Source organism: Mesoplodon mirus (assembly GCF_964341445.2).
Source record: "Mesoplodon mirus genome assembly, chromosome: 3".
NCBI lineage: Eukaryota > Metazoa > Chordata > Mammalia > Artiodactyla > Ziphiidae > Mesoplodon > Mesoplodon mirus.
Genome location: NC_138978.1, coordinates 60,572,117 through 60,587,476, shown reverse-complemented (window position 1 = coordinate 60,587,476; position 15,360 = coordinate 60,572,117). Strand labels below are relative to the sequence as shown.

The window sequence follows — 15,360 nt, the reverse complement described above, 5'->3', positions numbered from 1 at the left end:
TGGGCAGGGTTGGGCCTTGAGGTGGGGAGACTTGGGAGACTCTTGAGTTTTGTCTTCTGCTCACGCATGTCTCAGAAAGTTTGTGACGGAGCCTTCCCATTTTTACTAGGGGAAGATATAACAAGAGGCAGAAAGGTTCTTATACTTGAACTTCTCTTGGGAGAGCAATGTGTATGTTTACAAAATACCTATTGAGAAGCTCTCTGGTTTGGAAGGTAAGATGCCCCCAAATCAAGCTCCACCCATAAAAGATGAATGCTGACTCTGGTGCAAAAGCCAGGGAAAATAACTGGTTCTCCTCCTGAGAAGGAGGTTCAGTGAGTTGGAGGAAAGAGTGAAAAGGAGAAAGAGGAAATGAGGCAGCTCTGTGGTGGCGGAAAGCGGCATGCTGTTGCAACTGACCTCCCAGACACCCTGTAGTTTCTAAAAAATTCTACAAAATTACAAAATGCTGGGTGTGGACAGCTTTCTTGAGGAAGCTACTGAAGGGGTCCCAGTGTGGGTGAAGGATGATTTATGGTAAAACAGAGTTAGCCCACGTGGACACAGGGCCAAGTGGATAGGGAGTCTCCTCACTGATAGCTTGGGGACTCTCAGGAACCCTGACCTGAATTCCAGACACATACATCTGACTGCCTCCTCAGCATCTCCACTTGGATGAACAAAAAGCACCTCAAATGTCAAGAGTCCCTCACCAAAATCTGTTCCTCTCCAAAGCTCCCCATCGCAGGAAATATTTCCACCATTCAGTGGCTGCTCAGGCTACCTCTTCGGGATCTTTTTCACACCCTTTGCTGTGGTTTCATTTTCAAGTCCATCAGCAAGTACTGTTGTCTCTGCTTTAAGAGTCTACCCCAGGGAATTCCCTGGTGGCCCAGGGGTTAGGACTCTGCCCTTCCACTGCAGGGAGCATGGGTTCAATCCCTGGTTGGAGAACTAAGATCCCTCGTGCCATGCAGTGCGACCAAGAAAAATAAAAAATAAAAAAATAGTAAAACCAGGCTGAGGATGATTAAAAAATTTTTTTAAATAAAAATCTACCCCAAATCTTCCAACTCTTAACACCTCTGCCACCACTAATCTTGTCAAGTTCCGGTCACTTCAGAAGACCCTTGCGGGAGCCTCCTGGCTGGTCTCCCTGATTCTGCATGTGCTTCAATATTGTTATTCTCCTCACAGAGTGATCTTTTAGAAATGTAGGCCTGATCATCTCAGTCCCCTGCTTGAAACTCTCCAACAACTTCCCCATATCCTTACAATAGCCTGAGGACTCTCTGTGACCTGGTTACCAACTTTCTTTCCTACTCCTCTGCCTTCCCTGGTCTTGTTGCTGCTCTTCTCAGTGGACAGGCACACTGTATTTTCAGGGTCTTTGTATTTGCTGTACCCCAGTCTGGACCATTAATAATGGGTGAAGCTGGGATTCCAAGCCAGGTAGCTGAACTCCAGAGCCATTGCTCTTAACCACTGTCACTCACCAACCCCATAGCACAGGTCATACTACCTGATACTGTATTACTTATCTTTTCATTTATTGGGTTTTTTTTTCTCCCCCTCTAAAATATAAACTTCATAAGGCCAGGGCCTTTTGTCTATTTTGTTCATCACACAGTGCCTGACGCACAACTGGCCACTCTATAAATATTTGTGGAAGGAATGAGCCTTAGCTGACATCTGTGATACAATGGCTAACATATGCCCATTAGATGCAATATTCACTAGTCTTTACAAAATCCTCACTTTAATGAGGATGGAACTGTGGCTTGAAGAGGTTAAGTATTTGCCCACAGTACACAGCTAAGAAGTAGATGAGCAGGGATTTGAACTGGGATCAGTTTACCTTCAGAGCCTAAGCTCTTAACTCCTGGGCTATGTTTGTCCTCCTACCCCAAGGTCCTGCTTCCTCTTTTTTTTTTTTTTTTAAAGAAGATGTTGGGGGTAGGAGTTTATTAATTAATTTATTTATTTTTGCTGTGTTGGGTCTTCGTTTCTGTGCGAGGGCTTCCCCTAGTTGTGGCAAGCGGGGACCACTCTTCATCGCGGTGCGCAGGCCTCTCACTATCGTGGTCTCTCTTGTTGCGGAGCACAAGCTCCAGATGCGCAGGCTCAGTAGTTGTGGCTCACAGGCCTAGTTGCTCCGTGGCATGTGGGATCTTCCCAGACCAGGGCTCGAACCCGTGTCCCCTGCACTGGCAGGCAGATTCTCAACCACTGCGCCACCATGGAAGCCCCCTGCTTCCTCTTCTCCCTGATCTCTCCACATGGAACCTAGCTACACCAAGGAAATAATTAGTTTGAAGAGCTCAGAAAAACCTTAAGAAAACAAAAACACCTTGGTATAAAGTATTACACATTTTATAACTGAATAGTACCTGTTCAAACATATAGTCCATTCCTCTGATTTTATAGCTGAGATTAAGGTGCAGAGAAGTTGAATGGATGTCTAAGGCTCCCAGATTCCAAGATGCTGCAGAAAAATCCCTGTGTAAGGAATCAGGAAATATTCTAGTGAGTAACTGTGTGTTATGGTTTGAGTTATATCCCCCTCAAATTTATATATTGAAGTCCTAACCCCTAGTACTTCAGAATGTGACTTTATTTGGAAATAGTGTTGTTGCAGATGCAACTAGTTAAAGTGCTACTTGACTGCGGTGGGCCCTTAACCCATGACTGGTGTTCTTATAGAAAGGGGAAGTTTGGACACAGATATGCACACTGAGAGAACATCACGTGAACATGAAGGCAGAGATTGGGGTGCTGCATATACAAGCCAAGAATGCCAGAGATTGCCAGCAAATCACCAAAAGCTAGAGGAGAGGGAAGAACAGATTCTCCTTCACAGCCCTCAGTAGGAATTCACTCTGACACCATGACCTTGGACTTCTAGCCTCCAGGACTGTGAGAATAAATTTCGGTTGTTTAAACTACCCAGTTTTTGGTACTTGGTTACGGCAGCCCTATGACACTAATATACTCTATCATCTCAGGCAGGTCGCTGGCCACCTCTGGGCCTCAGTTTCTTTAATTATAAAACAAAAGGCATAGACTGGAAGATCTCTGAGGAAATTTTGTTTCTGGAATTGTATGGCTTATCATTCCAGGGCTCTGAGACAAACACCTTTTTGGTTTGGAAAGCCTGAGACATGGGGTTGTATTTCACTCTTTCACAAAACTACTTGATTCTATTCAGTTTGACAAATGTATGTTTATTTCAGAAATTGGATTTGGTACTGGAGGTTCAATAGCAAATAAGATCCATCTTCTGACTCCAGTGATTTATAGTCTTTTGGGAAAGACAAAAACCTAACTTAAATACATAGTGGTAGCTATTAACAGTCATAACATTTCTTAGAACTTTATGTATATCAGTTCATGTAATTCTCACATAACCTGCTATAAGCTAGGTATCATAATTATCTCCATTTTACAGATGATAAAACTGAGGAACAGGGGAGTTAAGGGACTTGCCGAAGGTTACACAGTTAATTAGTGTCAAAGCATGAGATGTTCTGGGATTTCCAGAACAGAGTCCTTATCCCAACCTTGGGGATCAGGGAAGCTTCTTGTAGGAAGTCACCTGATCTGAGTCTTGAGGGATGTAAGAGATGACCAGGTTGGAGAATTCTTGGTAAGGGGCACAGGCTGCACAAATTGTGGGTTGATAAATGGCATTTACCAGACCTCTTAGTCCATTGTGGGTCACAGGTTTTAAGACTCATACAATTGTTGATTTCATCACTCTCAAAAGCTATGAAGCTCAGAGAGGTAGCAATAAAATTGTAGAAAAAGCCCTGGGTTTATTATCCCCATCTGACAGATTTATAATCCCCATTATACTGCAGGCCAGTGAGTAAGTGACTTATTTAAAGTTGTACAGGTAGTAAATGAAGGAGTTAGGATTTGAACCCGGGCCATTTGGCTCCTGAATCAGTACAATAAGCCACCTCCCTTCACTTGGACTCCATTAGGCTTCCTTCAGTGGACTGAGAATTACCATGACCCCCAACTTATTTATATCAAAATAAGCCTGTAGGAATATGTCAGGGAAATGCCATCCAGCATGTGTGTGTGTGTGTGTGTGTGTGTGTATGTGTGTGCTTCTTTCCAACTCTGACAGTTCCTGAGTCTGTAAATCAGCCTTTAGCTCCTATGAATTTTGTTAAGCACAAATTATCACCCTCAGACTTGGCAAAGATGCTGCAGTAACTTCTGCTTCTGCAGTAGTTCCCTACCATCAGGTGAGAGGATGACTACTCTTATGGCCTATGTTTTGGAGTCAGAAGATGAACTTTCTTTTAGATTGATCTTCACTGTGGTTTTCCTGAGAGCATGATTATGATTTTACAATCTGGCAGGCAAGTAGTGTGCAACAACAGCACATTGTAAGCTCCTGGTATGCAGAGCTCCATCTTACTCATTTCTGATCCCTACTTGTCTCTATACTTGAACCAGCGCCTGGCCATGATGGGTGTACAATGTCTGAAGACAGCTGGGGTGAAAGAAAGCTGTTATAGTCTGAATGTTTATGTTTCCCTAAAATTTGTATGTTGAAATCCAAAACCCCAAAGATGATGTATTAGGAAGTGTCACCTTTGCAAGGTACTTTAGTCATGAGGGTGGAGCCCTCATGAATGGGATTAGTGTCCTTGTTAAAGAGGGCCCAGAGAGATCTCCAGCCCTTTCTACCAGGTGAGGATACAAGTGAGAAGGCACCAGCTATGAAGCAGGAAGTGGGCACTCACCAGAATGTGATCATGCTAGTATCTTAATCTTTGAATTCCCAGCCTCCAGAACTTTGAGAAATAAATTTCTGCTGCTTTTAAGCTGTACAGTCTGGAATTTTGTTATAGCAGCCTGAATGGACTAAGACAAAAGCCTTAGCTACAAGTGTGCTTCTCCCTTCTGGAGCAGTGGTTCTCCACTCAGATTACACATTAGAATTACCTGGGGAGGCTTTAAAAATCTGATGCCCAGGGCTCCACCCAAGACCAATTCAAACAGAAATCTGGGAGTGAGGTTGGAATTCAAACATCAGTATTTTAAAAAATATTTATTCCCCAGATGATTCTAATTTTGCACCAAAGGTAAGAACTACTCTGTAGGAAGAGACCTGCAAATAGTTATAAATATTTATAGCTCTAGATTTTTTAAAGTCACACCTGTGGCTCTTCTAACCAATTCACTTTTGTCACTCAATCTGTAAAAGCTTAGAGACAGTGGGGTGCAATCAGAAATCAGGGATGGTGGCAAAGAGCTATAAACACTAGCTCTGGAACCAGCAGGCAAGCTGGTTCTGCAACAGTGGCTCACCTTCAATTGTCTTTAAAAAGAAATACAGTAATTTCAGTTTATTTAGTAGAATTTTTCTAGAGCAGACCCCATCCTGTTTCATGAACCACTACCCCGTGGTTAAAATATCATGGGCCATCCACTGATTCTTATTTGCAGGCTTTCTCAACACACACACACAGACATGCACACACACACACACACACACACACCTTTCTCAGGATAAATTTTTTTTAAGCTGACTTTTTCAACAAAGCATTATTTTGTTTATGATATTTACACAGTTCCTTCGAGAAAGAAAAGCATAACCATATGATCAACAGGAGACTCCATGGATCACTGAGATGACCATGAGTGTCAGCCAGCACTCCTTGCATTGTGCTTTAAGGTGACTCTTTGGACCTCAGATTCTTCATGTGTCAGATGAATCAATGGGACAATCTGACTACACTAAGCTAATGTTGGACCATCTGACTACATTAAGTTAATGTGCTGTGTGTCTATGATTCATTTTTCTAGAGGACCCAGCCAAGTTGGAGATTCCCTTTATTCATCCAGTAGATTAAACTCTTCAGATTCTTAAAGTGGCTTTGTTTCTTTTAATTCACTGTCTCCCTTCTCGTACCACTAAGCTAGTTGAACAGTTGTTAAAAAAATAAATGTTTCAAGCTAGGGGACTTTTTGGACACAGATTATGAAACTTTAGTTGTGATGCTGGCCAAGCAAAGTGGGTAGTTTTCTCTGTGTGGTATGGTAGGAGAGAAGAGAAAAAAAGATCTGCTTTCAATGCGTCAGAACTAACCACAAAATAATTGGGCCTACAGTCTAATCTAATCATGCTTTTGTTTATTCACCTCATATAAAAGTCTCTTAAGAATGCATCTGAGCACAATATATAATAATACTATAACATACATTGTGAGAAACTTTGGAAAACAATAAAATGTCCACCTGAAATAAGCAGTGTTCATAGACATACAAACCCATTGGTCATGCACATTTGTGCCATTTCTTGAACTACTGAGTCACAATGCTGAACTGAAAGCATGAAATAGATTTTACAAACAGAGACTGAAGCCACTCAGAGGCCTAACAAGTGTTATCAGAAGCTTCACATTTGCATAATTTACTACGTCAGTTCACATTTTATTATAAAATTCACATTGTTTTATTGTTTTCTTTTGTAATTAATTGGAACATGACATTCCTGCTTAACAGCAGGCAGGGGGCTTCCTCTTCAAAGTCAGTAGTTTGGGGACTCTCCGGAGAACTATTTGTGAGTTGCTTGTTAAACTGAATGTAGTGTTTTTTGTTAAACCGAAGCCACAATTATAATAGAACCCAGTTAAAACTCAACTCATGTGTACAGATTTGGATAAAACAGGGGTAAAAACCGCATCCCACTGCCCCCTACCCCTATCAAACTATACAAAAGTAAAAGCTCAATAGAAACCATTAGTATCTAATGTGAGAATCCTGTTTCCAAAACAGTTCATGAAGGGGTTGAGCAGTATTAGCAACTCAGACTGGGAAAAGGGCAGACCCAACTGGTGAGGGGGCCGTATGTCTCCCTTCAGCGATGTTCAGGCTCTATAATAATACACAATACAAAACGTTACAGGAAAAGTTGTAACTCTTAGGCAGAGTCTTCTACACAAATTGAACACCACCGTTGGCAGGCAATGTTAGATATATAAATTAATAACTTACAAAACATTACATTATATACATTAAGTAATAAATACATGGTTATAAACAGAAATGGAGGTGACAGCACGGAAGGCAGTGCAAGAGAAAGACGGCAGCATTAAACTGGAAACGGTGTAACTGGTGTTAGCGTGAAGAGGGGCACAAGAGAACAGGATGGGGACTGTGCGACCCCAGTGGCACAGGGGTTCGGGACCCGACAGGGCAACTGCTCATGAAGCTGAATTCTACACAGACTGTTACTGTGAACAACATGACTACCCCTTAGTTTGTTCAACTTTATTCTGTTTACAGCAAAAAAGTGCAGCTCTAGAGGAGAAAAAATACTGTTGGAAGCAGGCAAACAGAGATACGTTATAAGGGCAACTGAGGAGTTGTTTGGGACCATAGGAGAAGGAAGTTGAATGTGGTTAGAAGCGTAGCCTTTCTATTTGCAAAAGTAACTATAGTCAAGTGAAAGATATTGCCCAAGAAAGAAGGAAGACCATTTTCTTTCCTTTTTTTTCCCCCCAGAGTCAAAAAAGTTTATGTCAACTTTGAACGCTTATCTGTGTAGAAGTTAATACTAAACTCTAGGTATTCAACAGGCATTTTAAAGACGTGAAAATGTTTTACAAAAAAGGCACACAGGTTTGCAGACAAGGGGACAGGTGAGCAGATTTAGAAATGACATTATTAGTCAGTCAGTTCAGTCACTAAAGGGGACAGATTCCCAAAACTTAGTGCAGAAAAATCTCTCAGTTTTGTGTCTTCCATTTTCAAGCCATTCGGTTGTGATGCGAACTTGGCCTCCAGAACCACAGAAAGCTTCAGCTCTCCACTAAGCTTGCAAGCAAGGCAAGTCAACTGTGGAATTTCCTGAGCTGCGATGTGCTTCCCGGTCTTGCATTCTGGCTCTAAACTCAAGTAACTGGAAAGGCCGGGAGGCCCTTGTCCTGTGCAGGTCTCGGCCCCCATGGTGGGCTGGCCCTACCATACAGCTGGCATGCTTGTCAAGGGTGGAATGTTCATCTCCATGTGAAGAGGGAGATTATGTGTCAATCGGGGACTTGTCTTCTGTTGTGATGTCTACATCAGTCTCTCCCAGTGAATCCCTATTTTCCGGATCGATCACACAGAGTGTCTTTGTGTTGTTGAAATAGTTGTGGCCCTCTCCTTCTTTTTCGGGGCCTTCAGCATCCTCCTCTTCGAGGGTCAGTTCAAATTGAAACTTCTCCATCAGACCCTGGCAGTCTCTGTTCTGCTCATCCAGTGGTGGGGAGGGACTCTGGGGTATCATGCTCTGATACCAGTTCCTGTTATCTTCTAAAGTATCCAGAATGTCCTGGGCATCAGGCTGTACCAGGTCCGCCCAGGTCTCCCACAGCGGATGGACAATGTAGTCGATGAAGCCCACCTGGAGAAAAATAAGGTTACACATCTGTTATTGTGATGGGCCCTGGAACACCAAACAAGCCATCCTGGTTTGCATGCAAAGAAAGAGCCACAACAACCCAAGAGAGGTCAATAATACTGGAATCTGTTATTTGAGTACCTACTATATGGTGCAACCTGCACTGAATGCAATATATACATTATCATTCTTAATCACACAGAGTAAGTATGGTTATTCACCCTTCACAAAGGAGGAAACTGTGACTCGTTGAGATGAAATATCTTGTCAGAGATCACAGAGCTAGTAAGTGGTGGAGATGGGACTCAGTCCCAACTTTGTCTGATCCCAAAGCCTGTGTTGGTCTCACTAGAACTGATTACTTTTCCTCTGACGTCTGCCAGGTAAGAAGTCTGGATGTAACCCTGGCTGGGAATGACTTTGTCACTCCTTGGATTCTGTGAGTCATTCTCTGAAGAAGGAAGCTCCAGGTCTACTGAGCTCTGACTCAACATTCTTTCCCTGATAACTTTAAAATATGCCGTGGTTTTAAAATGAAAGGGAGCCGGCCTCGTATGACTCTGAGATGTCTCAAGTTCTGTGGAACGTTTTTGGTTTGTAGACAACGTAGGTAAAACACTTGAAAACACTTCAAGCCCCTAAACAAACAAATATCCCCTCTGCAGACACGTCTGCAATTGTTTTAGATCCAGAGGGCATACCGTCATTTCCATCAGGAGAAAGAAGGAAAAATAAAGACAATTAAGCAGTTCCTTTGCTAGTGTTCCTGTGAAGAAATATGAAGCTTATGGTTCTGTTATGGTTTACACAGGAGCTATGCATCCTGCATGAGCTGGCTCTGTGGCCTCATGCTGACCTTTCCACTGTGGGACAAACAGGAAACATTGGGGGTGGGAACAGGCTGAGAGAAAGAATAGGCCCTAGTTGAATGAGGGAATGGAATTCCCCTGTCATGGTCTGGGGAGCTGGAGAGATGCTGGGTCGGGATTCAGGGGTAGATGAGCAAAGGCAACTTCTGTGCACCCATGGGCATTACATAGCTGTCTTTCCACACTGCTGGAAACTTCCCTTTATTAACATTCTGGATTTGGGCCAGTTATTTAACACATCAAAGTTGTACCATATCAAAGAACCTTAGTCGTATGTGACTTTTATCTATCTGTTTATCTATCATCTATCTATCTATCTATCATCTATTATCTATCTATCTTTTCTCTGGTGTTTCCCTAGCCTAACAAACAGAATTCATACCACAGTCAGGGCATCTCTGATCTGCACTGATTACAAGAACTTCGACTGTGGATGATTCAGATATTTCTCTTGCTTCCACCCACTCCTCTTTCCTCCCTTTTACTTCTTTATGTATGTTTAGTGGTTTTTAGAGACGATTTTCAAGGTATTTTCCAGGGACCTGAAAAAAACAAGCTCAAGGCAATGGAGAAAATTCGATCAGCTGAACACAGTGCAGCCATTTTCTTTCTTCATTTGTTCTGCTTCTGCTAAAGGTTCAGCACTTTTTTGAAAGGCAGCCTTTAGTTGCTTATTTCCTAGGCCCTGGGACGAGAGAACTCTACAAATCCAAACAGCACCTAGTCAAGGGCTTCCTTGCCAGACTACTCAGACGATGCTCACCAGAGCCCATCTGTGGGAAATACCAGGGTGGACCACAACATCATGGAAACAGTGAGATCTGTTCTCAGTGATGGACAGTGAAGAGTTTTGGGTGGAGGGTAGCTGGGTGAACTGGACCAAGAGGACAGCTTCTTCACCTGACACACTGGGGAACTACCTGCTATGTCTATGTCACAAGGCTGTTTGGAGGTTCAAATGGGATAATGTATGTGAAATGTGTGGAAAACCACACAGAACATCATATACATACAAAACACCACTGTTGCTAACAAAAGGGCAATATGCTATTTAATTAACTAATTCATGAATATCTTGTTCTAATTAAGGCATTAGGGTATTTGAATTGGCCCTAACTTAATGTTATCATGTGTTTTTATGGCATATTTGACCTTCAGAGCACTTTCACAGATTTTAAACTCATTTGATTGGGTTTCTTTAAAAAGCAACACAACAATAATTGCAAAGGAACTATACATTGATATTATAACTACATGTAATTTTGGGAGTAGAAGGTAGTGGGGAAAGAGGATAAACACTAACAAAAAATACTCTGAATGCTTTTGTGATAAAGGCCTTGAGCAGCCTAGAGACACAGTCTTTTTTTTTTTTTTTTTTTTTTGCGGTACACGGGCCTCTCACTGTTGTGGCCTCTCCCGTTGCGGAGCACAGGCTCCGGACGTGCAGGCTCGGTGGCCATGGCTCACGGTCCCAGCCGCTCCGCGGCATGTGGGACCTTCCCGGACCGGGGCACGAACCTGTGTCCCCTGCATCGGCAGGCGGACTCTCAACCACTGCGCCACCAGGGAAGCCCGAGACACAGTATTAATCATGACTGCCTGGCTCAGGTTGTTTGTTTTCCTGAAAAAAATAGCATCTCAGCTGGCCCTGAAGCCTTTGTAAGAATATCGATACCATCTAGTGCTACATATTTTGCAGCTAGCCGCATCTGGGGCATTTCTGCATCTCCCTGCCTACAGTGTAATGTCCCCCCAGTCCTTAGCACACAGGGAGTTTGTAGCTTTGGACACAACCAAAAGATGTCAGCATGCTCTCAGAAGTGTAGATGCGACCTTGGAAGGGGACACAGGACAACGCTTCAACTATGAGGCAGAGAGATGTGTGGGAATGAGATTCGTCGCCTCTGGTGATGGTAGCAGTGTGCATGATTATGGAGAGACAACGAAAACAGGAAACAAGGGTGAAAAGCAGAAGTCCTGGATAAAGACAGAGCTGGGGGAAACCTAGAGGGATGAGATTGAAGGAGATGGCAGCATTCAGTTAAATCAGCAGGATTTGCTAAGGTCATAGACAGTGATCTAAACTGAGAATACACATCCAAACTTTGATGGATTTCTGAAGACTGCTTTATCTCCTCGTTGTGAAATTGAGTGTAATGGAGAAGGCGAATGAGTCATGAGCATAATGGAACTAAATAAGTAGTTGCTTCCTTATAATTTCACACACACACACACACACACACACACATATACACACACACACATATATATATTAAGAAGAAAATAGCTAGAAAAAGCCCTCCAGTTCAACCATCAGCAGAGCTCACAGAAACTTTGAAACCTTATATTAGGTACCTGGGATTTTTCCACGGAAGCTGTGTGCTTATCACACATGGGGCTAATCTCCATTCCCCTCTCCCGCTCTTTGTCTCCCTGCTGGAAAAATTCCTCCATGATGCGGTCTGTCCATTGCCGATACAATTCCAGGGACTTGGTGGGGTTGCTCAGGTCTGCACAGTGTACCATGTTGCGAAGGACCTGAAATCATCAAATTTTGGAAATCCCATAAAATAAGGTATAAATACTACCAGAACATCGCATCCCTCTCGTACTAGTACACTTGGTACCAGACCCAAGAACATTTTAGTTGCATTATAATTATGGTGCTTGCGCCAAAAAAGCAGGATTACAATGGTGCTGGCCAGAGTTGGTTATTTATCATTACAAGAGTCCCCAAAGGGAAAATGTGTCTTCTTTGATTGACAGTCATTGAATTTAAAAACTGGAAGGGACATTAGAGGTCAGATGCTGCCATGGTTTCTCCTCCTCAGTTCGGAAAAAATGCAAAGAATTACTCAAAGTAGATGTCTTCATATTTTCCACTTGTGGAAAGAGGAGACCAACTGAGGGCAATTTGTATAACCAAAACAGACCTAACAAAGTTCAAGTCAGTGGGATTTATATCCAAACATGAGCTTTTGGGATCAGCAGTCACGTATACCCTATTACAAAGAGATTTTGCTGTTTATTTTTAGAATTAAGCAATTCAATAAATAGGGTTCTGTTTTTCTTTGTAAATTAGAGAATCAACTTGAATGTCCATTTTCCTTTGCTCATTCTTAAAATAAACCCAAAGCCGTAGTAGTAACCTAGGACATGCAACTAAGTAAACTTGTTTTTCTTTTTCTAATTGTTGTTTCATTAATTTGGTGTGTCTTTGTGTTAAATCAAAGGCTTCTGTCAAATACCTGTATACGATCAGTATAGTTGTCCAGGAGAAGAACACCGGAACTTGTAACTTTCTTTGTTTCTACCATTGTCTTCAGGTCTGCCAGCAGGCTCATGTGTTTGGACATATCAGTTGCTAAGACCTGAGGTTAAAAAAAAAAAAAAAAGGAAACTCTCAATAAACTCAGTTTATCAAGGAAATGGATTTTCTCTTCCCACAAAAGTAAATGAGGAACACAGGGAGGCCAAAGTCTTACCATGTCAATAACCATCTTCCTGAGTGTCTGACGCTGCTTCTTGGTGAGATTCTGGAAGATGTCACAGTGTTCTTCTTGGAGCAGTTTGAAACCCACGGCAAGGTGATGGTTTTCCAACACAGATTCATCATTATACATCAAAGCAAGTTCTGAATCTAATAAACGAGGAAAAATGATGATTTAATAAAAAGGGATACAATTCAAACTGTGGAATTACCTCAGTGTGAAATCAGATCTAGTTCTCTCCATATGATTTCAAGAACCAAGACCCCATATGTTATTTTCTATTAGAGACAGAGTCTCCCTTTAGAAAGAGAAATAGTCAGTTCCTAAGTAAAAAAAAAAAAAAAAAAAAAAAAGTTTCCAGTAGATATTAGCTCATAAACTTTCTCTTTGATTAAAAGTCACAGTATTTTTAAAATCCTTTTTTTCCTTTTCACTTCAGATGAAGAATTTGACATTTTAGGTAAGGGCATTCCCAAGCAATTAATCCTATTTTTATCTCAGTTTGTAACTTCCCTTATGTCTTCACAAATGTGTGCTTTGGAAAAAGAACAGACCGAAAATGCCACTAAACTTTACCCAAGGTATTAAAAATTTTCACATTATTTCACTTTTTGATATGTTTCCCAGCTCCATCAATTGGGAGTTTTGGATTTTCAAAGAAGATAATGGTGTGAGTGTAAAATTTCACTTTATCCAAATAATGTAGCTCTTTGGAGCTTTCTATAAATATGGTAAAAAAACAAGAATTTTTTACAACAATCTTGATATCCCAGTTTCTGCCCTATGGCCCTATACAACAGAAACTGCATTATCTAGATACCTAAACTACAGCTTCTAGCCTGCCTTTCACACAGAAGAATCACAGACATCCTTTGTTAGGCAGCGCCATGGTCTGCAATTGAGAACATGGTCATCAAACTCATGAAGCCACATTTCTCTTAACCAAAATGATAGCCAAGTGATGATAATATGTTACTAATTGTAGGTGTTGTTACTCATAAACCATTGCTTTTATAGTGTGCTTTGAGTTACGTCTTCAGAAAAGGTAGTGGGATATGTGATGACGTTTCAGCACTCTTGCCTTGTTCATCCTGCGATAAAGGGCATAGCTCTGCAAGCTGGCTTTTTATGGTACGTGACTTGGGCAGAAAGACAATTTTTCTGTGTGAAGCTAACTGGCCTATACTTGGAATGGTTCACGACACCACAGTACACCAGCTGATATAACCCACACAGACAAGCAAAGTTTACGTTATTTCAATAGAAAAACAAGGTAAGAAAAACCAAGGTACCTCACACTTAGTCATTCAAATATCCTGATGATAAAGTATGATAAGGGCTCTTTCACAGCAAGTAGCTCCAATATTTCTTAAAACTGTCAGCACTTGATGTTAATCTTGACCACAACAAGATAACCAGTATTCTCAGAAGAAAAAAGTACTTAGCTTTTCAGCATTTAGAAATGGTACATTAACTGGGAAAAATCATGGATTTTCATTAGCATGGATATTAATATTTCGAGCATGACAAAAGCTTTGGCCTAAGGATGGGCCAGCCCTTGAAGGTCACTGAAGTCAGACCAATCCATACTACAGACCAGTGCATAATCAAACCTATGAAGTTGGAAGAGAGTGTGTGAGACTTTTAATGACCCGACACGCCATCCTGAATTGTGGAAGCTTTTTCTTGGAGTCTTATTTCTATATGGAGGCTCCCATGCTCAGATACAACATTTGGACCTGCTTCCTCAGTAGAGAGGGACACTAATGGGTCACGATGCTCTGTGTGAGAGCCCTGCATAATCCTGGAAAATCATTACCACATTATTCCCAAGCCTTTCTGTATCCTTACTAGATAATTCCACATGTGTTACTCTTTCCTCACATACTGCATTTTCCAAACACTGAGTACTTTTTATGGCTCCCCTCTGACCCTTTCCAAGTTCTCCATGCAGCTCAAAATGATGTTGCTAGACTGGACACAGTATCCAGGAAAGGTCTGACCAGTTTGAGTGGAATGGAAGGATTACCTCATTATTACCCTTATTATTATCCATAATGAAAACATCAGGAGGAAAAAAATGAAGCAGTGACTCATACAATTATCTCAAATGACTGTTCTAGTGGCGAACTCACTTGTGTTGATGAGAAACTGATTGGAGACTCCAGGATGATCAACGTCATGAATAGCAGCTGCAAAAATGGCGGCCAGGATTTCCAAATCTGTGAAGACGGCCTGCAGGGCAAAATGAGTGCGCTGAACTCCACGTTCCATTTGCCTATCCTGCTTAATTAGTTTCATACTAAGGTACCCCATCTCATTCTTGTTGGGAGAAAGATGGTTTGTTGATTTATACAGTGTCTCAATATACTATTTTAATTAAATGTAGATTCTGTCCATCATCATAAGGTCTCTTATGTGAGAGGAATGATGGTCAGAGCCCATACCCACATCGAGCCTGCAGGCTGAGGCTCAGGAAAGGCATTAGCACAATGCTCATGGTAAGAGATCAGGTGGTACCTGATATTTGTTTCTTGGATAAGTGGTAGTGACAGGATGGTGCTTATGCAACACAAGCACATATACTGGTCAAAGAAGCATGTCAGACTGG

At 41.8% G+C, this 15,360-nt stretch overlaps 1 protein-coding gene across 3 annotated transcripts in view; it reads right to left on the bottom strand.

Moving 5' to 3' along the window:
* Nucleotides 1-6,113: 6,113 nt before the first annotated feature.
* Nucleotides 6,114-15,360, bottom strand: part of PDE4B (phosphodiesterase 4B) — a 42,688-nt gene continuing 33,441 nt past the window's right edge. For all 3 annotated transcript variants that reach the window (XM_082613095.1, XM_082613094.1, XM_082613093.1), the window contains 5 exons: nt 14,885-14,984; nt 12,744-12,898; nt 12,507-12,629; nt 11,614-11,796; nt 6,114-8,392 (listed from right to left, as the gene is read on the bottom strand). In XM_082613095.1, coding sequence (XP_082469221.1) covers nt 8,027-8,392; nt 11,614-11,796; nt 12,507-12,629; nt 12,744-12,898; nt 14,885-14,984 — 927 coding nt within the window. In that variant the 3' untranslated portion in view covers nt 6,114-8,026. The remainder of the gene's footprint in view (nt 8,393-11,613; nt 11,797-12,506; nt 12,630-12,743; nt 12,899-14,884; nt 14,985-15,360) is intronic.